This window comes from Heterocephalus glaber, unplaced genomic scaffold (assembly GCF_053883595.1).
Source record: "Heterocephalus glaber isolate CG9 unplaced genomic scaffold, H.glaber_assembly_v1.0 deba00000738, whole genome shotgun sequence".
Lineage (NCBI taxonomy): Eukaryota > Metazoa > Chordata > Mammalia > Rodentia > Bathyergidae > Heterocephalus > Heterocephalus glaber.
This window is the reverse complement of record NW_028258161.1, coordinates 11,921,927-11,944,148: the sequence shown is the minus strand read 5'-3', so window position 1 is coordinate 11,944,148 and position 22,222 is coordinate 11,921,927. Positions and strand designations below refer to the sequence as shown.

General features: G+C 49.8%; 1 protein-coding gene across 9 annotated transcripts in view; it reads left to right on the top strand.

Moving 5' to 3' along the window:
• Camk1d (calcium/calmodulin dependent protein kinase ID) overlaps positions 1-22,222 on the top strand; it is a 366,227-nt gene that overhangs the window by 83,074 nt on the left and 260,931 nt on the right. The window contains exon 2 of one of the 9 annotated variants that reach the window (XM_087206789.1): positions 13,653-13,799. The exons of the other annotated variants lie outside the window; for them this stretch is intronic. Coding sequence (XP_087062915.1) covers positions 13,653-13,799 — 147 coding nt within the window. The remainder of the gene's footprint in view (positions 1-13,652; positions 13,800-22,222) is intronic. 9 annotated transcript variants of the gene reach the window in all.

Sequence of the window (22,222 nt, the reverse complement as noted above, 5' to 3'; positions counted from 1 at the left end):
AGCAGCTCTTTAGTTATAGGCAATCTCCAATTACCCATGAATTCAGGGATTTTTGCAGGTAGTTAACATTTTCTTGATAATCCAAAAAATTCACTGTGCTTGTTAGTTTGTAACTACTGAGCCAGTTGTATTTTTAAAACAGCTTTAACAAGCCTAAAAGAGGTAACATTTTTGAGCAGTGGGCACCGTTTTTATTTAGGCTGTTGCATTTAATTGACCCCTGGGCTCTACAGTGTAGGGTGACAGAAAAAAAGAGACAGAGGTTCAGGGAGACTAGACACAGGGTTACTCACTGACTATCAGGCTGAATTTCAGTTTTACCTCTCTGATTCAAGATCCACACTTTCTTATTTTTTTAAATTGCTGCCTATGACTGATGGAAGCAGATAGGAGGAGGCCAGAAAAAGGCTGAGATAATCTTGAATCATCGATCTCAAGTTACCAAGAATTGACAGATATTTGAGAGAGTTCATCTTAGTTACTTCATTTAAAACATCAGTTTGAAAAGTATGTTTGATAAGATTTTGTAGTTAGGGGACTATTGTAAGTAGGAAATGAGATAGCGAGATGCCACTGATTGTCCTTCTTTTACATCTCTGGCTTTTGGGAAATTCTCGTGCCTGGGGAATGTGTCATTGGGCCTTCCGTGTCTTAGAAAGGTCACATGGTAGTGGAGGGCCACATCTGGTCTGCATAAGTAATGGCCTCTGACCAAGCAACATGCGAAAGGGTTGTCATAGTTTGGGAGCATATTTGATTGTTTAAAATATCGGGAACTTTCTGCAGAAGAGGCACAAGGGGTTTTGCACTCATTTTGAAGCAAACCCAGTACCACGAGGTGTCCTCCCACATCAGGGTGAAATATGGGCTCCTTGGCCTCTGGGAAACTTGTTCATCGTTGCGTGGAGAGCAGGAGGAACGAGGGTTTGCTGTTGGCCTTCAGCGGGGAGTGAACAGGAAGAGCTGGGGGTTGAGGGGGGTCCGCTTTCATGTCTTCTTGACAGTTGGGACTCAGGGAGCAGATGAGTTAATGGGACACCCGAGCCTATAAAGTGCACGTATTTAGTGCTCATATAACTATTTTCACTTGTTAAAAAGTGAAGTCATCAGTTATATAAGGTCTGCCTAAATGACTTTCACAGGTTACTGCCCATTTTCTGAGAACATCAGCTGAGTAAGACTGCATAGTGCTTGGTGTAGCACATTGTAGGGATGGCATATACATTCATCAAATAAATGTACCACAGAAGCCAGGTGCATTTTGTGTAACCACCTGTAAGTAGGCTGCCTTCTTGATTGGTCTTATACAGTGAAGCTTGTCCATTATGTTCTTTGTTTTTTGTGGATGTTTTTATTGAGATGATTATGATTTACATGAAGTTGTAAGGAATGGTATAGAGCCATCTTGTCTACCCTCTACCAGCTCCCTGCCCCCATGACATGTCACAAATCCCAGGGTATTGATACTGATACAGCCCAAGCATGTCTTTCCTAGGATACACTTATTGTAGTCAAATATGTTTTTAAGTGTGATTTTAAAGTGAGAAAATATGACTGTGGAAAATAAAAGCCAGGTTGCCGGTTTCAGGGGCAGAGGTGGAACCAGGGCCCTCGGGGCTCTCTGCTGGGATGAAGTTGGTTCCCAACTGCGGAGAAGAGGTGAGTTTGGAATGTTCAGGGGTGAGCTCCAGAGGAGGAGTGATTTTCCCAGGGCAGTGTGGGGTGGTGAGAGCCTGCCTGGCACTTCCAGGACTGGCCAGCCGTTCAGTGGGTACCTTGCCTGTCCTTGGGCCCCTAAGCTTCCCCAGCCACGTGCTGGGGAGTGTGGAGTAGTTTGGGCTCCACACTCGATCCAGGACCACACCCTCCCCCTTCTGAACTGGAATTTCCGGGAGGCTTGAGAAGAATTGGCCTCTGTCTGTCATCCTTCCCTTCCGTGTGGTTGTCCTTCTTATTGGATTCAGGCAAGCAGATAATGAGGCGTTGGAGGGCTGGTGGCACCTCTTCTCATTCATTATTTAGCAGCCTCTTTCCTGGCCCAAACCTCATCTGCCCCAGAGGCTCACAGAACATCCTGCCTGGGGAAAGGTGAGTAATTGATGCCGAGAGAAATGGAGTGAATTTCTCTGTAGGGAGAGATTGTGAGGGAATGCAGATCGCCAGGTCCCCTGGTAATGAGGAAATGGGGTGAAGAGAGAAGGGTGAGGTGCCGCCTGGGGCGAGGAGCTTGAGTTCTGGGGCTCTTGAGGTCCACTGCCTGCTGAGCCCAAAGGGACCCTTCCTAATGGGAACATGGCCTTGTTTCTATTTAGGGAGCGAAAAGCCACCCAGCATTTTTATACTCCTGAATTAAATCCAGTGTTCTGGGTTAGAAGGTAGCAGTTCCCGCACCCTCCCCTTTTCCTGTAGACTTAGAAAAGGTCTGGATTTCAGCCCAGACAAGTAACTAATGGACTTAACTATTTGCCACGAGCCAGGCCTTCCTTGCAGGTGGGCAACAGTGCATGTACTGCTTCCAGCTTGGCCTGCAGCCCAGGTGAGATTTGCACTGCAGTCCCTCACCTGCTTTTCCACCCAGGTGTCATCACAAGACATGGACAGTAAAAGACACGCCTTTCCTGGGAATCACTAATTCATAAACACTTAACTGTGTGACAACAGCTTGTGTTATGGGGAACACATAACCTTGTGAACTTATTTCCAGGAAAAGCTAATAGAACAAAAAGCTTTGACAAAAGTGTTTACAGTGTAATATTATTTCATAAGATTTTAAGAACCCAATTTTAAAATTTGCACCTTCTGGAGAAAATGATGTTACATTGTACTTAAGAGAACAATTTAGTAGAAATAGCCCTTTCAAGGGATTTGGAAAATGCATGTGTTAAATTATTCTTTTTAAGTCATTGAATATAATCAGTTCTTTTTAGGACCTTGCTGTTCCTGACAGATTTTCTTTTTCTTAAATTTTTTCCCCATGCTGTTACTGTTTTAGTTTACTAGGTTATTCTTCTAAAGCATCGAACATTTTTTGAGCTTATTTTGATATTTATATAAATAGATGAATCTCAGAAAAAAATGATGGCAAATTTTTGCTTGATTGTTTTAGATTTTTCTTTGGTTCCAAAGATAATGTCTTAAGTGATTCTCAATCTTCATGCATTGGTAAGTAACCAGATAACTAACTGTCAGATAGTCTCAGGATGTCCATTATTACAGAAGCACAGCCAGCCTTGAGGTCTGCATTTGCCTGCTGAGTTTCATGGTGATTTTCTAGACTGCTTTTGAAACCCTTGCCTTTCTCTTTGCATTGGGAGAGTATACTGAGTTTTTCTCTGTGTGATACACAGAGACTTGAAGAAGGATGTTAAAAATCAGTTCTAATCCCACCACTTAGAAAAAAACACTGTTAAATTCTTTGGATGGATTTCCCAGGCCTTTTCTGCACATAAATGATTAACACAATTACTTTCAGACGGCATATTGTTTGTGGCATCTACCACAGAATGAATGTCTTGGGAACGCTCCAGGACTATAAACCTTTGCAGAATATGTTCTGAATCACAAGCACTCCTCGCTGGAGATGGGCAGTGGGACCCAGGTCCTGCCCGCTCTGCTTTAAGCAGTGCCAGAGTGTGTGCACACGAGTGAGCTGTGTGCTCCAGCGTTCCTTGGCCGACTTGCCTCCCTCCTTTTCTGCTCCCGCCCCACGTGTGTTCTTCAGCGTGGATCAGCAGCTGGAGGCTGAGCTGCATCCCCTGATCCCTGGTTCTCTCCCTGGGCACATGTTGTGTCCAGGCTGCAGCGCACAGGAGTGGCCCCTCTCTGGATCAGAGGGTCCTGGTACCAATGACAGCAGCTTCCTTTAGGGCCGGTTCTCTTTCATGTTCACTTTTGGGCGTGGGAGTTGCATGCTGTCTTTGGACATCTGAGTTGCAAACGGCATCTTGTTCACGGGGGTGGATGCATTTTTCAGGGGCCAGGGTGGAGCTGACCATGCCTGTCAGGCGACTGTGAAGCGCGTCTTGGGTCCTCCCTCTTGAGCTCAGCAGCCAAAGCTCGAGGATTAGCAGGACCAGGGCCAGCTGGCTGCCAAGGTGCAGGCCAACGGCTCTTCAGCTCCCAAGTTCTTGAGAATCAAGAAAGGCAGGACCAAGGTCCAAGCCCCCACCTGCCCATCTGCACCCAGCTCCTCCCCTGCGCAGGGAGCTAGGGAGAGACCCGGTGCGTGTTGAGGGAGCTGCTTCTGAGGTTGACTGTGGTTCTTACTGAGTCTGAGCTGTCTCTGTCCTTATCCTTCCCTTTGTCCAGCACACTGCACACTGGAGCTCACTTCAGTGAGGCGTGAGAATGTTTTTGGAGACAGGTGATATGCTAGTGGTTTGTGTGTTTGTTCACGCCTGCCTGTATTGTTCAGTGATGGGCGGGTCCCAGGATGCCCCGGAGCCTCAGAAGTTCCTGCTCAGCATCACAGTCTGCACCTTTTCACATGCCTTGCCTCTCAGTGCTTTCTTTCCTGTGTTTAAAACCTTGCTGGTGACATCCATCATCCCAGCACTCTGGGGCTGAGGCAGGAGAATTCCAAGTTGGAGCCCAGCCTGGGCAATGTAGTGACTTAGGGAGACCTTGTCTCAAAGAAAAAATAAAGGAGAGGGCTAGGGATGTATCTCAGTGCCAAGGTCCTGGGCGCGACACGATCCTCGGTACCACAAAACAAAGAAAGCAGTAATAACGACACAACCCTTGCTCTGCTTCACTCATGGCAAGTAGATCTTTCTTCCTCCCCAGACTTCAGTCTCCTGTGGCTTCGTTCCTGTCTGCCTTGAGAGTGGAGCTGCTTCTTCCTCTTTGTCCTCTCTTCTCCTTGGTCTCAGTTTCACTCTTTGCACTCCTGGCATTCACACATTCATCCATACATTGAACATCCTTCCTGCCAGCCTTTGCTTGAGGTGGAGTCTGCAGGCCTGGGCAGCACTGTGCCTGCCTTCCCGGAGCCCACTGCCCCTCCCTAGGGAAGGCACCGTGTGTCCACGGAGGGTAGGGACCCATGTACGCCCCCGGGACATGACCAGAGGAGAGCAAGTGAGTCTGACCGGGCCAGGGACCTAGGGCAGTGCATGGTGTGCCTCGCAGCGATTGCCAGGCCTGCGTGGGGCAGGAGGGAGGGTCAGTGATGCAGAAGGTGATGTGTGGCAGTGTGGCCTGTTGGTGAGGGTGGGTAGTAGCATGGATGCTGGGCAGGGGCCAGGGATGGCAGTCACACTCGAGCATAGCACTGTGGAGGTCCTTGTATGTCACTATGGCAACAGTAGTCACGTCTGTGCTCCATGCAGGATATTGCCCGAGCATTTTACAGATGTTCACTTCATCCTCATAGCAATTCTGAGAGGTAGGAACTGCTCCTGTCTCCGTTCTACAGATGAAAACGCTGAGACCAGAGAGGTGGAGGTTGGGATGAAGTCATCCAGCGGCAGGGGGAGCACACCTGGAGCCGAGGAGTCCACTGTGGGAGAGCGGAGGGACGAGTCTGAGGTGGATGCCCCGCCCAGCCCGCTGCCCCGCAGGCTCCGAGTCGGGCTGTGTCCTGCAGGCTCAGGTCGGGGCTGAGGTCACGGGGAAGGGCTCTGACGTTCAGCAAGGTGACTTTGGGTCGTTAGAGCCAGTCGGAGGCTTGAGCCAGGATGGCCACTGAGACCGCCCTGTGTTTTTATGGGGGGCAGTGGGATGTTCTGTCACTCTCTTTCTCAGAATGCTTTTGCCCGTGCCTGGGCCTTGCGCAGGGTCGGCGCTCTTACCTGAGGGCTGCACCCCAGTCCTCTGGAGCCTGCTCTTACCACAGTGGCGGATAATGCAGCATGGCCCCTGCGCTAGTGGAGTGTAGCGTTTGGGTTAAATAACAGCCCTGCTTATGCACTTGAGCCCCGTTGGATCGCCTTACCGTCTCCCCGCCCCTGGAGGCTGGTGCTTCCGCTGATGGCGCCTTGGGAGGCTCGCCCCGACGCGGAAGGCGCCAGGCTGGCCTGAGATGCTGGCTCTCAGGCCGTCTCTTCTGGGAGCGCTTCTTTCTTTTCCCCGTGTTTTGAAGTGTGGCAAAGCATAAGGTAAACGTAGCATTCTAACTGTTTCTGAGTGGAGTGGCCTTTAGCACCCTGACATTATCACGCAGCTGTCCCCACTACCCAGATTCCAGGCTCACCTTGCACAAGTGAAACTGTGCCCCTGCACGCCGACTCCTCCCCCAGCCCCTGGCTGCCACCGTTTTGGTTTCTGTCTCTCTACACTTGCCGACTCCAGGGACCTCCTATGTGTGTTGTCTTGTGACTGGCTTATTCTGTCAGCATAAGGTTCTTAGGATGGACGCATTAATGTCGCCACAGGTGTCAGAATTTCTTTTCAAGGCTGAATACTATTCCATCGTATGTCAGTACCACATTTCGTTTATCCACTTGTCTGTCTGTGGCACATGGGTTGCTTTGGCTTTTAGCTCTTGCGAATAATGCTTCTGTGAACACAAGTGTACAAATACCTGGGTCTCTTTTTTCCAGTTCTGTTCGATATTACATAAAGTTTTAGCTGCTCCTGGACCAGAGCCGGGGAACCCTTATTAGTTTGTTGATGGGTGTGGAATTATTGTCCTCTCCCCATTCCTCTTCTGCTATGTCCAATGAGTCACAGGGACTGCGATCAGAGGTGGATTTCAAGAGGAACGTGTTTTATGACCGATTTTCCACACCACCTGTACCAGACAGGAGGCAGAGTGGACATGGCTCCTGCAGGAGGTGGCACCTGCCTGAGCTGGGGGAGTTAAGGGAGAGGGAGGCACAGGAAGGACGGTGCTGATCTGAGCCCAGTGCAGGGACAGAAACATGGGAATTCTTGAGGAACACATTGTCCAGCGTGGAGAGAGAGCCGTCCAGAGTGAGTCCAGATTTATAGCTAGGCTACCCGGCAAGTGGGAACCGTGCTAAGACACCACGGAGCCTGCGTTTCTCTCCGGCTTCTCCAGGACAGGGGAGGAAGCTCCATGGACCTACAGATGATCTGCAGGATTAGTTAATTACAGTGCGACTGTATAATGGAGCTGGAAAATGAAATAAAGGTCCTGTATAATTAGTGTGGATTTAGATTCTTACTCAGAGAAGATGGTTATATTTCTTTATAAAAATTCCTCTTATGTCAGAATTATTTTGGGACTCTGTAGTAAAGGTTAATATTTTCTTGGTTTGTTTCAAAGTGACAGATGAAACGAATAATTTGATATTAAATGCTGTATTTCCATCTATTTTTGTGCCTGCCTTTGAACTCAAGATTACTCACTACTCTCTTCTCCTACTCACCCCGTAAGTCCTCAGCGGGCCAGCCCGTCCTCTTCTGGAGCGCATCCAGCCCACCACATTCTCTGTACCCCAACTCTTGGTCCTGTGGGGTTAGAGCAAAGCAGGGCCAGAGGAACAGATGCTGAGGGGAGCCAGTGAGTACATCCTCAGATACCGTGATGGTGAGGTGCTGGAGCACCCAGGGGGCCAGAAGCAGGCGACCCTGGATGTAACGGTGCAGTGCTAAGGTGGCTGGAGATGTGGGAGACATCCCTGTGCCCAGGGGTATGGGATTGCCGGAAAGAGCAGTGTCAGAAGACTGTCCTCATCTTAAGGTTTTTTTTTTGGTACCAGAGATCCAACCGGGACCTGGCACTTATGGCGCAGGCGGCGGAAGCACAGAGCTAAATCCTGGCCCTTGTCCTCATCTTTGCGCCTGTGCTCATCTCAGGTGACAGAGCAAGGCAGAGGGCCACGGTCAGGCCACGGTTGACTTGGCCTTCTGCCACTGTCTTCCTGTGTGCAGTGAGCAGACTTCCGACAGGTGGACTGGAGGCTGATGGGCGGGCTGGGGGAGACGGGATGCTGGTGCCATGGGCCAGGGAAGAGGAGCACAGACAAGGCTAAGGAGGAGGGGAGTCCGAGGGTGAGGCTGACGGGAGGACAGATGGTGTGTCAGTCAGTTTTCCGGGAGCTGTGAGGGATACCTAAGGTGCACGTTACAGCAGACGGTGTCTTGGAAGTTGGGGACAGGAAGCTGAGGGAGGTAGGAGTGGTCACCTACTAGGCACTAATGGGGACAAAAAGGTTGACAAAGTCTCCCCTGCTTTTGGCTGCCCGGAGTCCCTCATGACCTTTGTCAGAGTTGTTTTGGGTGATGGGAGCGTGGAACCCGAGATGGAATGCTTCCAGAGTACGTTCTTGCCTTATCTCCTGGATCCCAGACATCATCAGTCTGGACATTATGTTTGCTTCGGTCTGAGATCCTGGACCTCCAAGATGCTTGGAAGTCAGAGCTGGTGGCGATCTTGTTGGATCTCGAAACCCAGATCACAGGTGTCGTAGTCACTTTCTTGTCACAGGGACAAAAATAACTGACACCTACAACTTAAAGGAGGTGAGGTGTATTTTGGGTCATGGTTTCTAGAGGATTCGGGCCATGGTTGGCTGGCTCCAGGCAGGAAGGGTGTGGTGGAAGGGTCCAGGGCAGGAGAGCTGCTCTTGTCATGGTGGCCGGGAAGCAGAGGGAGAGGCGTCCTTCCAGGCCATGCCCCCAGTGACCTGCCTCCGCCAGGCCCCACCTGCTAGCTGCTGAACTCAGCACTGGATCCAGTCACCTTCCAAAAGCCCTGCCTCTGAGCACATGGGAGTCTTGGGGTACATTCTGGATCTGAAGCTTAACAGCAGGTAACGTGAATCTGTCACCCCAGAGTCACTAGTTGCGTGATCTTAGGGGGAAGTTAGTAAACCTGTGAGCACCGCTGCAGATGCCATGGGCAACATGCAATAGTAGTAACCAGTTTCTTTCAGCTTCTCTCCTAGGATGCTTTTATACCACTGCCCTGAGAGTCAGGGACTGAACTCTTGCCCCTCTCTAGTTGTTACAGAGCTGTTTTGTAGATCTGTCTCACTGACACTGATGATAAAAAGATAATAATAATTGTTACCGTGTCTTCCATTGTGCATGCTGTGTTTGGGGCATGGTACCAAGTGTCTGACGTAGATTGTCTCGTAGCCTTACGAGGTGAGTGATATGAACTGAGGGAACTGTGACTCCGAACACTGAAGAAGCCAGTGAGTCTCCAACTGGAGCAGGCATTGGAATCACCCCAGGTGACGGGGATGTGGTGTGCATAAACATAGACTGCCGGGTCCCAGCCCAGGGTTTCTGATTCAGTGGGCCATGCTGGAGGCTCAGAAATCGCCTTTCTAGCAGCTTCCCGGGTTGCTGCCCCTGGGACCACACCACCCTAGTCTTCCAGCTGTGGGGCTGGGAAACACTCATACCTGGACCTGCCCAAGTCCACAGCAATGCTCTGAGCTGCCCATGGCGGAAGACTGCCCACCGCCCAGGGCTAGTGCTCCTTTCTCGTTAAGTTGGAGGCTGGTGTGAACAGCCATACCGAGGCAAAGGGTGTGTTGGGAGAAGGAGCTAAGGGAGTGAGTGCATTGTCTGCACAGAAATGAAAACAATAAAATCCACTAGTACTCTCGCTCAGGCTTTGCATTATCACTCCATGCCAGCAGTTCCTCAACAATGCCTGTGAGAAGTTCTCTTTTCTCTGCCTCCCCCAAAGCCTCTGCCTGGCAGCTGAAGATAAGCAAGACTGACCACCCCTTCATTGCTGGGCTCTGGTAAGCTCAGATCCGAGAACCCATCTTCTACTTGTTCTGCACACATGCAGCACTGAGAGAACACTCACTCTGTACCTATTTGGCAGTTCTGATGCCAAAGTAACCCAACTTTAAATACTCAAGGGACGTGGAACATCCTGTAGGGCTCTGCATTTGGCAGGTACATTTGGTGCAATCCCTTCTGCAGCACCTGGTGGATCAGGCAGGGTCTCTCCAGTCTGCACAGGTGGATGCAGGAGATAACTCCTGCTGCCCCTGTGTTACAGAGCAGGTACCAGAGGTGCTCAGAGGGTTCCTGACTGGCCCCCGAAGGTTATACAGCTAGTGAGTAGACAGAGCTGGGATTCCTATGAGGAAGCCAACTCCAGAGTTCCTGTCCCTAACCACCAGGCTTTGCCAGCCTGGCAGAGAGTTGGTGCTTAGTAGGTGCACGTTGACTGGTTACCTAGAGACAGACACGCTATTAGATTTGAGGAGTCCTGGTGCTCAGGCCTTCGACTGGGGCTGGATATTGTGTGGGTCCTGCAGGACACACAGCTACTCAGTAGCAGTCCACTGCGGAGGCAGAGTATCCACCCAGTGTGGCCCACCTTTCTTGGTGGACTGATGCCATAATGGAATGTGTCTCCCCAAGGGGGAGGTTCTCGGTATTTACAGAGCATCTTAAAGCCCAGGGGTTCCAGAAGCAGCGGTGACCTCTGCAATCCTCTTAGCCTCTCTGAAGAGAGGCCGTGAACTCGTAGAGCCAGCACGTGCACGCTGTCCTCTCTTCAGCCCAGCCCTGCCCCACTGCGGCCTCAGGGAGGGGAGGGGAGGGTTCAGGGGGCTCACGCTCTTCCTGAAAGTCACCTTCCCAGTGGGTGGAAAGGTGGGATCTCCTGTGGGGTGAGCATCACCTGCTTCCAGCTCAGGAGCATTGCCAGCCACTGGACTGCTCCTCAGGCACCAGGAAAGCAAGTTGGAATCACAGAACTCCTTTTCCTTTCCCGAAGCAGTGAATGCTCCTGTTTTGGCAGCTGACGTGTTCAGGACACACGGTTGAGAGGAAGAGCAGAGAAATGAAGAGGCCGGAGGACACTCTTCAGGACACTCTTCCCAGGTGCTCCTGGGTGTTTCCGGAACACATATTTGCACCGAGGCCCGCTGGGCCTTCGAGACAACCTCCCTGGGGCTGCGAGTGTCTTGTTAGGCGTGGATAACTGGACTCGAGGCTCTGCTCTGTGAGGACAGCGGCTACCCTGGTCATCAGCCAGGGTGTGGCTTCAGTGCAGGAGGGTCCCGTGTTCCTCTGCATGCCTCCCATTACGCCTCCCATTATGCCTCCCGTTACTTGGATGGAGCGAAGCCTACGTAAATAACATGCACTGCTGTTGCATTTGCAGTTAGGGTCTCCTACTCCAGGCTTGTTAGGGTCATTTCCCTGCCCTGACCATGGTGCCAGCTAACTATGCAAAAGAGAGAATATAGTTAGGGAAATGCTTGCCCGAGCTTCCTTTCCCTGTGACAGTGTCCAGCTGGATGAACTTCCTCTTCCTGCCACAGCTGCTCTCTGCTCTGTGGAGCCCCTGGATTCCAGTTTTGGGGACACTCCAGTCTTTGTGGAGGGCCATTGTTTCGTCTTACAGTTTTTCTTTTAAAAACTTTTGTTAAGTTCAATTATTAATTAAAAAATTGTGTAGTACTGGGGATCACACCCAGGGGCATGCTACAACTGAGCTACACCCCTACCCCTTTTTTATTTTTTATTTTGAGACAGGGTCTCGCTTAGTTGCCCAGGTGAGACTAGAACTTGTGTTCTTCCCGCCTCAGACTCCCTCAGTGCCAGGATTACAGGTGTGTGGCACGGTTTAATTATTAGAGTTTCTAAGGAGCCATTTTCAGAGCTGGAGATCCGTGGCCCCACATGGATGTTGGCTGTGACTTCCAGCCGGGTCCCGAGACCTGCAGAGACAGCCAGGGCTCGGGATTCCACATGCGTCCCTGCTCATCTGTGCGTCTGCCACCCAGGAGCTTCGCAATGGGAAGCAAAGAAGTAAACAGTGCACAGCTGGGCTCTGAGCTCTGGCTGCACCCAGGCCTCCAGCTTTCTCCCAGCTTCTTGCCCTGGGCTGTTCCTGATCCTGTCCCCTCCTTCGGCGGCTTCTTTGCAGCTGTCTGTACCCAGTCACTGCCAGTCTCCATGTTTCATCTCCAGAGGGAGGAAGGCGCATGAGCTGCAGGGCAGGAGGCAGGAAGGCCAGTGAAAGGAGAGCCTGGGATCAAACAGGAAGAAGGAAGCATGAATTAAGGACTTTAAACACTGGCCATACGATGATCTTCTACGCCTGCCCCTGCAGGAAGGCAGAGAGTGGAGATGGAGCTCTGTTATTTTCCTCCACATAATTATAGGAGAGAGCCGAAGTTCTTGGAAAATACCAGGAAAGTCAGGGCTGTTGGCAGCCCAGCTCCTTCAGTCTTCCAGGACAGCCTGTGTTAGCCAGGCAGGAAATGAGCCCCGGGAGGTGAGCTCATTCAGGGGACCTCTGTGCTGTGGAAACAGGGGCATCCTGACCCAGATGTGGAAGGCCTCTTCGCTGGTGGCTCTCGTTAGTGGCCTGCAGGTTTTTGATACGTGTCAGGCAGCCTTGGTAGAGAGGCCCTTCTGCAGCTGCTTCTGTGGTCAGTGGTTCTGCAGCAGGGCTGGCCCGTGGCTGTGCAGAGCAGGTGTAAGGAGGAGGAAGCGTGGGGACTCCCTTGTGTGCCCAGCTAAAATCTTGGACCTGATTGGCCTTTTCCTTTCCCTTCCTATTCCTGGCTTTTTCTTTTCCATTGCCACTTCCCATTCAGGGTGGAAAGATTTGCTTTTGGGATTTGTGTGCTAAGCACAGTGGGGTGGAGCGGAGCTTTTGTGAAGAGAATGTGGTTAGAATGTTTTGCATGTTTTCCCGGCTTCCCATAAGGGTATTTCTAAGCAAGAATGCAAAGAGGCCTGAAATAGAGTGTATTAGTAAGTGTAACAGAGAAGCAAAGTGTATTTTTAGCAAATACGGCTAAAGCAGATTATTGCAGTGAAGGAGGTGGAGGAAAGGGGAGGGTGTAGCTCTGGGGGTGCAGGTGGGTGGCCGCCTCCCTGCTGTCCCTGCGGCTCAAGGGGACCCGGCATGGTGGCTACTGGGTACACAGGCTCTGGGGGTGCCGTGCTGGGGATGGTGCTAAGGCCCCCAGGTCCAGAATGGCAGGCACCTGTCATCACAGGTAGGGCTGCTGCCACCCGCGTGCTCTGCTGTGGGGAGCATGCCCCGGTCAGCAGAGCCCGTGGGCCCGGAGCACCTTGGGCCCGGCTGTCGGTGCTGTGAGCACTTCTGGGATCCTGGGAGAGAACGGGGCCCCGGATTGTGACTGCCACGTCAGAGTGGCGCCGCCCGCTCGAACTCTCCCCAGGGCAGCGTCTTGGTCTGGGAAGAGTGTTGACGCTTTTTTAGGGAGTCATAGTCCAAGCAAGATCACGGAGAAGAGGAGGTTTGGCCTTCCAGCGAAACACTTTGAAAACTGCCAAGATGTAAAACCCATCACCCCTCAGGTTAGCCAGGGTGTGTGTCTGCTGCGGTCGTGGCGCCGCTCATGGTAGGATGGAGTTCATCCTGGTCACACCTCCTCCCCGTTCTGCTGTGGACAGCCCGGCCGCCAGTGCTGTGGTTAATTTTCCGTGTCATCACTGGGTGCACAGGAGCCCGGCCAGTCGTTACTCAGAGTGAGGCTCTCAGGGTGTCTGTGAATGAGGTCACTGTCGGAGTCTGTAGGCTGAATAAAGCAGATGGCCTTCCCGGGCCTTATCCAGTCAGCTGAAGGCCGAGTAGAACAAAAAGGCTGAGCTCCCAGAGGAGAGAGGGTTCTTCCCGCCTTTTGGCCTTCAGCCGAGGTCAGTGGTGTGAACCTAGGCACATGTGCTTGAGGGGGCTGTTTATATCATCAACAGCTCTAAAAGGTTCTCCATCCCCGCCCTAGGATACTGACTCCACCTGAGACTTCAGCTCTTCCTGGGTTCCCAGCCTGCTGGATTTCAGACTGGAGCTCACACTCCAACCACTCCTGTGTCTCCAGCTTGTCCCAGTGCCCTGCAGATCCTGGTATTCGCCAGACTTTTGCAATCATGTGAGCCAGTTCCTTATAGTAAATCAATCTGTCTGTCTGTCTGTCTTAAACACACACACACACACACACACACACACACACACACACACGGTGTATTGGTTTTGTTTCTCTGAAGAACCCTGACGAACAGAACCATTTGCTAAATAAACTCATACTTTGGGGCCCAAATTCCACCTTCTTTATTATAAGATCTAAAAAAAAAAAGGCAGTGAATAAGTAAAGCACTGAAATTTGAGGTCTCTGGTAATGGGCAGGGTCCAGAGATTTATAGCCTTGGAGGGCCCTCTTTTATAAAATTCTATGCATAAAAACTTAAACCTATGGAAAAGGGAGAAATTTAGGTGCTATTTTTGACATTAAATTAGGATTCTTCTCAAGGTCCCTTTAATGAACAAATGCCCTCTGTTATTTGGAAAATTTTGATTTATGCAAACCCCCTTCCAGGAAAATGTGCATTGTTTCAAATGGATAAACCATATTCCACCCAGCCTCTAATGAATGAAATCCAGTGGTGTATTGATTAGTTCCCCAGGCTTATAATTGGATGATTTGTTCCATGGAATGTTCTGTAACAGCTAGCTTACGCCTGGGAGTTACCTTGTGGCAGAGAGAGCTCGGGTTGGTTTGTTCTTTTGTGCGCTTGAGTTTGATTTCATCGGATTGACTCTGAGGGTGTCCTCCAGTCCTTTCTTAATCATTCAGGGCCGCAGCAAGCCGGTGATCATCACTGTAATGACTCAGATCCCAGAAGAAAGGCTCCACGTAACTGGAATCAGTTCTGATGGATCCTACAAGGGACTCCTGTTGTCGGAAAGATGCTGTCAGACTCAAAATAGTAACATAAAATATCATTTAATATGTGCTTATTACGTCATAAGCAAAGCTTATTGGACTCATGGGCCCCCGTTCTTGTTTGCAAAGTGTTGGCATTTCAGACCTCAGCCTGCAGCTTCTGTAGCTGACCACCAGCCGAGGACTCGGGAATCCTTTCCTAAGCTCCACTCTTAGTGCTTAGGGTGCCATTCACTCTGAGGTGGGAGGAACCAAGGTGGAAGTTGACAGCTTGATATTATGCTTCATAGAGTTGCAAGCCTGAGTTAAACTTTCCAACACCGACTATTCAGCGAGGGCAGTTTTTTTTTCCCCTGAGGATGGAAGCCCTGCAAGGTCCTGAAACCCAGGGGTGGGTGTACAAACCGCATATGCAGTGGTTAATACACGCCGTGATTCTCCCTGGATGGATATGAGAACATGACTATCTGTAGAGCCCAAGATGAGGGATTGACTTATAATCCAGCAGCACGCAGTGGCTCCAGGTGATGCAGGTGCTGAGGCAGACTTTGGGAAACAGTCTGTCCACGGGAGGTAAATTAGTGGATGTCTCCTCCTGCTTTCCGCCATGGTGTAGTTACCATAGTCGAGTACAGATGCTCACGCTTCTTGCACCCGGTCGTTTGTTCTCTGTCACTGTCATTCTGTGCTCTTATCTCGAGCTCTCACATGAGTTGAGTCTGCCTGACATCCACTGTCCATCCGCACAGCGATCATGTGGCGGGGAAGCTGGCTCAGTGGGGACTGTGTGCTAGCCTGTTGCTGCCAGGAGCTCAGATATCTCTGGAATGGACTCCAGCATTCAGCCTGATAGGACCCTGCTGCTGGACACCGTGCTCCCAGGGCTGGAGATCCGGGCAGCCACCCTTGCAGGTCCAGGCTCTAAGGGTACAGGTGACGCCTCTGCCAGCCCCCAGGAAGGTCGGCCAGTGCCAGCCAGCGTGTCTCCAGCGACTGAAGTTAGGACCGTTTCTCCAGGTGCACTCTTCGACAGTCCCCAGAGGAGAGCAGCTGTACCCTTACACACCTGCCCTTGCTCCTGCTAATGGCAAGCCCCGACTGGGCCCTGGAGCCACTTGAGGGTCATTTCGTCCCTGGCTCCTGTGCAGAAACTGAGGAACAAAGTTTTGCAGTTCAGCAGAGGGCGATAAGTGTGGGGAAGCAGTGGTCCTGGCCTCGGAGCTGTCATTGGCGCCGGCTGCTCTGCTAGAAGTTGCCGCCAGGACGCCCTCACTTGCTGGATTCCTGCACTGCTCAGGGCTGTTAGGATGTTAGGTGTGGAAAGGCGATCGGGATGCTGCCCAGCCCAGTGGGAAGACAGAAAGGTCGGAGCTGGGGAGGAGGAGAAGAGGTACGAGCGCAGAAGTAGGAGCGAGGGATGGGCGCTGACGGGGCACCTCTGAGTGATCCAGCCCTGTGCCCTGGGTTCCTGTCTTGGGGTGTGGAGCGAGCCTCTGCATCTCTCACTCCAGTCCAAGACAGAAGCCGAGCTTTGATAGAAGAGGCCGGGAACCTGTGGCCGCCTGTTCTGGCATGCAGCTGATGATGATTAGCAGAGCTCATCAGGCCGGACAGGGCTGTCACCAACCCACGGAGGTGAGAGCAGGTGACGGTGCTGGGGACATTTTCATTTACTTATTTTCTTGAAATTAGAAAATGACTATAGCCTCAGAGGCCAGGATCGTTTTAAAAATACTTGTTGACATGAGAGAAGGATAAGGAAATGTATCTATTTTTTCAGACATGGGGACTGACAGGGAGGGAGCTTTTGTTTTGAAAGGAAAACTCTGCCGGAATCAGAGATCCCCAGCTCTTCGGTGGGGGACGTCAGACTGGTCCTGAGGCTCAGTCATCTCCTAGTGGCTGTGGGAAGGGGCTGTGCCTTGGGAGTTCAGCATCTCACGGAGAGCCAGGGACAGAGAGGTTGGCACCTGGTTGTTAATTGTTAGAAGTCATTGAAGTCCTAAGCGATGATTCTCAACCTGCTTCTGCTTAGTGCATGTCTAACCAGAGGCTTAATTATTTTCTCTGTGACTCCTCTGAGAGGGATGATTCTGGACCACGCTGACTGAACGCCCAGGCCGGTGCCCTCCTGTGCTGGGGCTGCCTCGGCCGTGTGTGGTCTGTGGCAGGACTCCCGGGAGGCCATCACCAGGAAAGCTCACTGTTCCCGGATAGACGGAGTGGTCCAGCTGGGATTGTTTGCACTAGGAATGTGCGTAACACAGGTGCACACGCAGCTCGCAGCACTGTTCACTCAAGCGCCATGTGGCAGGAGCGTGGGTCCTGCAGTCACCGGGCACCCAGCCGGGCCCCTTGCCCGTGCGAGTGGCCTGGCAGGGGCCTGGCTTGGCCCCTTGAGCTGGACCCCAGGGACCAGCTGGCTGCCCCTGTGCCTGCAGCTGGCTCTGGTTGCCACTATCTCCTTGAAGCTTGCAGAAGGAGCCTCCAGGACTGTTCGCATTGCACTTGGGACATGTAGCTGATGCTGCCCGCCTCTCCATTTACGGTGCTGGGGCACAGAAAATCGTCCAAGGTTGCTCACTGCACGTTTCTAATCTGTTTGTCGACTCAAAACATCTAATATAAACTGTGCATCTTCTCACAACAAAAATGAACCTATAGACATGCACTGTAGTTTTGTGGATGATTTCAGGTGTCTGCAGACTGCCTGAAGCATATGAACGGCCTGTGGGTAAGGAACAGCTCATCTGGTGTAGCCTGGGTCCCCCATTCCCATACTCACTGCTGAAAAGACCGTGGCGGATGGTGCTCCAGCACCTCGCCAGTGAGGGGGAGAACAAGGGCTGGGAGGCCCTGCACTGGCCCTGATCTGGGTCCGGTGCTCGTCCCCAAGCCTGCCTCTCACCCAGTGTTGCTCTTGGTGCTCTTTTACCTGGAAATGACGATGGTCCCTTTGTAGTCAGTGCAGCTCATGCATCCCTTTGCTTTCCTGTCCCAGCCCAGGAGAGGGCAGCCCCTTGCTTGCCCTGCTGCCCCTTCCCATCTGGCAGACGAGTGGGCAGGAGCGTTCATGACGCCATCGTGGGCTGTAGGAGCCTGCCTGTCCCACTGTGTGTGCCGATCCCAGCTGTGAGCTGCAGTTGGACCCGGGGAGATGTGCAGGGAAGAGGGGCGAGGGCACACAGGGGAGGTAGTTTGCTCAAGTTCCTGTCACGGTGCCAGCTTCAGCATTGGATACATTTTCTGTTCCTCCTCCTCTTCCTCTTCTGCTTTTTCTTCTCTTTTTTGTTTTTTTGAGATAGACCTTCACTGGGAAGCCCAGACTGGCCTTAAACTTGCGATTCTCCTGCCTCAGCATCCCGAGGGCCCAGCTTATGGGAACAGTGGGGGGTTCCTGTCTCAGCTGGAAGTTCAAGATCAGGGTGTTGGCAGAGCTGGTTCCCTCTGGGTGCTGTCCGGGAAGGATCTGTTCAGGGCTCTCTCTCTGTGGCTTGTGGGTGGCCATCTTCTCCCTTTTTCACATCCTGTCCCCTCTATGTCTGTCTCTTTGTCCAAATTTCCCCTTTTTGTAAGGACACAAGTCAGAGTGAGTCGGGGGCTATTCTCACAAGCTCACTTTACCTTGGTTATGTCTAGAAAGGCCACATCTCCGCATAAAGTCCCACTCTTAGGTAGTGGTGGTTAGCACTTCAGTATGCATTTGGAGGGGACTCAGTTTAGCTCACGACAAAAAGCATTTCCTGGTTGGCAGGTGTGGAAGAGAAATCTCAGTAGCCAAGCTTGTCCCAGGCCAACGCACTGTCACATCATTCCATCTGACTTACTGAGATGCTGTTACGAACATTTCCCGTGAAAAGTGACAAGATAAATCTTTGGAATGCAGGAGAGAAATCTTGATTTTACTGAAACACCCATCGAATGTGCTGAGCATCTACTTGAACCAGTAAAACTTGCTTGGGGGTTGGGGTAGAGGGAAGTAAAAGTGTGGACAGAACAGCATGCACCTGGTGGTCACAATGCCCATGTTGGGGGAATGGAGCTGGGCTTGGGGAGGGTCCTGTGTCTCCATTCGTAGGTATCCGACTTCCCAGACTCAAGCCCAGTTTCCTGTGACCACTGAGATGGAATTTCCCATTGGTACACTTTACAAGGTGAGTTGACTGTGCTTCTTTGGAAGTAGGGAAACCACACTGTCAGAGATTAAATGCTGAAGCAAATCAAAGACACCACCACCAACATAAATATGCGAGGAGTTAAGAGAAAAGATTCTTTTAACCTAGAATAGTGCCTGTGACATCAAGCTATTAATATATCTTTTAAAAATTTTTACTTTTTCACAGTGTTGAGGCTTGAACCCCAGGGCCTACTCATCCTAGGCAAGCATTCTGCCACGGAACTGCATCCCTAGCATTAATATAGCTATGAAATCTGAAATTTCTTTTCCTTTTTGCACTACTGTTGGTTGAAGCTGCTTTAAATTACCCAGTGGATGTAGGGTGGAATCACCTGGGATGCATTCAGGCTGCCAGGTATGATCACAGTAGATTTCTGCTGGAAGCCCCTCCCCTCGTCTGAGGTTTGTAAGGACAAATGGAAAATGCATGTTGCTGTGAAATGGGAATTGCAGTTTAGGGAAGAGGAAGGGAGATAACATGGTGAGCAGCTGAAGGCGTATGCTAGGACTGGCGACCTGGGTTAATGTAATAATAACCCCTCTTCTGCTCAGGGCTGTGTGGTCTCCACTGGGGCAGGGATGAGCCCTGCACGGGTGACGACTCAGCCCGACAGGTATCATGTTCTTGACAAAACAAAATCTCAGCCATTTATAGTACAGTACATCAGATGAAGGTAAATACTCGCAGAAGCTTAAATTTAGTTATAGAACCAGATTATCTGGGGTGGATTATCTATGGAAAATATTGAATCCCAGGGCAGCTTCTCTGTGTATTTTTGGCCTGCAGCTTAATTTTGAGCCATTTCCCCTTATCGGCTGGTGCATGCTTAGGAAATACATGCTCATTTGAAACATTAATATTTTCCAAACACACACTCAAAGTAGAAACCCACAGGCAGGAAGGCAAAGCCACTGCCCACTCCTCCACCATTCCCATTTTGTGTGGCCCAAGGCCACCTGGAATTTTTTTGTGGGGTTTCACTTCATTGGTTTGGTTGATTAAGAGCTGATCTTTTCATCGTTATGAATTTAAGACCAGTATTAAAACACATTGTAAAGGAAAATGAGGTATGAGTGGGGCAGGAATAGCTTTGATGGGGAATTTTGTGGAAAACACCATTTAGAATGAACAAAATTTCTATTAAGATCAATTAAAGGGAAATTTAAATTGTGAACTTGTGGGCTATAAGCTTAAATTCTGGTTACTTCCAAGTGAATTCTAAAGCAAGCACATCTTTCACTCTTGTGAATTTCTCTTTTTCTGGAAAAGGAAAATACCTTCAACTGATTTATTTCCTAAAATATTCTCAGATGCAGGGAAATAATTGTTTCTTTTAACTGCCATATGTACAGATGACTTTATGTTAATACAGGACATAATGATACCAATTTTAGCAACTCTTTAGAATGAGCTAAATGTTATCAGGAATATTTCCAATTAGTTCAAATAATGATATACCTTTTTCAGTTATCCAATCCACTTCTCTTTTATTTTTATTTATTTACTTTTTGGTACTGGGGATCGAACTCAGGTCCTTGCGCTTGCGCAGGAGGCGGTGAAACCACTGAGCTAAATCCCCAGCCCTCCACTTCTCTTTTAATGAGTCAGGTCTTTGCAGTTTAAAAAATTCTTGATTTTTAAAATCAAAGACTGTTTTCTAGTGGATGGAGAAAAATATTTAGCTGTCTAGGAAATGCAGAATTCTGGAATGATTCTAATGGGTATATTATTCATTTGAGGTTTGATGTCATTTGGGACATGGAGGAACAAATATTCAGGCAGAATATTTGTCTGAAAAGACAGAAATACTCCAATTTTTCATACTAGTGGAATACAGAAGAGAAGAATGTACAAGAAGACATTGTTGTGTATCAGAAACTTGGTGTGAAAGATTAAAATATTGGAAATATATATTCACCTACTGTAGGAAAAATATCCTCCCCCATAAACATCCCTTTACATAAACACTTTTTAAAAAATGTTGCTGTGTTTTTTAAGGGATAAAGACAAGTGTAGTGCCAGTAAATTATGTAGGTTGTTAATGACCTTATGAAGTTTATATTCAGCTTCAGAATTTAGACCCTTAAACTTTCATGACCATATCCATTAGGATTAGAATCAACTGTAATAGAAAACTACAAGTAACTATAATTGCAGTGGGACACAAGGTTATCCTGTCTTGGACAAGCCCTGGTAGGTAGTCTAGGGCTAGTATAGTGCTGGGGATCCAGACTCCTTCCATCTTGTTGCTCAGTCTTATGTGGTGTGTTACCCTGGGCCCAAATGGGGACGTCCATATTCCAGACTGTAGATCAGAGGAAAGGACAAAGGGGTGAAGGGCCAGTGTGAACTAGCTAGAGTCTTGATAGACAGTCATGCCCAACTGCAAGGGAGGATGGGAAATAGGTCTCCATTCTGAGTTGTGTGGGTTTTGCCTGAGATCAGAGGCTTTATCTCATAGGAGAAAGAGTAAAACAACAGCTAGTGGTCTCTGATAATAGCAAACTTTACCTATAAATAGAACAATCCATTAACAACACTTAAAAACAAGTTGAATTTCTTTATGTGGTTGTTATGGGCTTAAATCTCTTATTACCATATGTCAGTAGTTGAAGGAAACATTATTTGTTTAAAAGTATGAAATTACATTATTCAGACTCTCATAGATATTATTTAAATTTTTCTACTTGTACTTCAAATGACTGGGCTGGAGAAGTGCACAATTTCTCAAAGCCTGAGTTATGAAAATTGACTAAACTTAAGCCCAGGGAGTGTCAGGAAAGTACAGAGTAGGTGAGATTGGAAAGTACCTTGTTGGGAACACTAGAGGGAGAAGGGTGTGGTAGGATTACATGTATGCGAAGGGGGAGAAGTTGGGAGGAAAGCGGGAGAGCAGAGCAGGGATAAGGCAGCAGTGAGGAGAGGATTAGAAGTCAGAGCCGTGGAGACTTTGTGATGTTTGGGAACCCATGAGCTGAATGTCCAGGACTGTAGCCTCAGTTAAAATGAAGGATCCCCTTTTGGCCCATGACCAAGGTCTGATAGTGAGAGCCTGGCACCAGCAGAATGAAGGAGACTTCTGGGTATCCAGGTAGAGAAGCTCTTGGGCCAGGAATTAGATAGACTTTGGTAGCAGAGAAGGTATCCAGGACTCTGGCTAAGATGTGTCTGAGCTCTGTATCCACGGATGTGTCCACTTTCAGTTTGGGTGTAGTCTGGATCCTGAAGAAAGAGAACACTTGAGGAAGTATTGAATTAATTTTCACCATTGGGTATCTTCAGGTAGAAGCTGGACCATAGCTGCTTGAGACAGTGGAGACGAAACACAAAGGAATTTCTTCCTTCTGGAGGGAGAAAGGGTGGTGGGGAGCTGTGGAAAGTAGACCAAAGTTGAGAGTGGATGGAAGACTGGCCGATCTTTAGATTGTTGGACCCTAAGACAACATCAAAGTC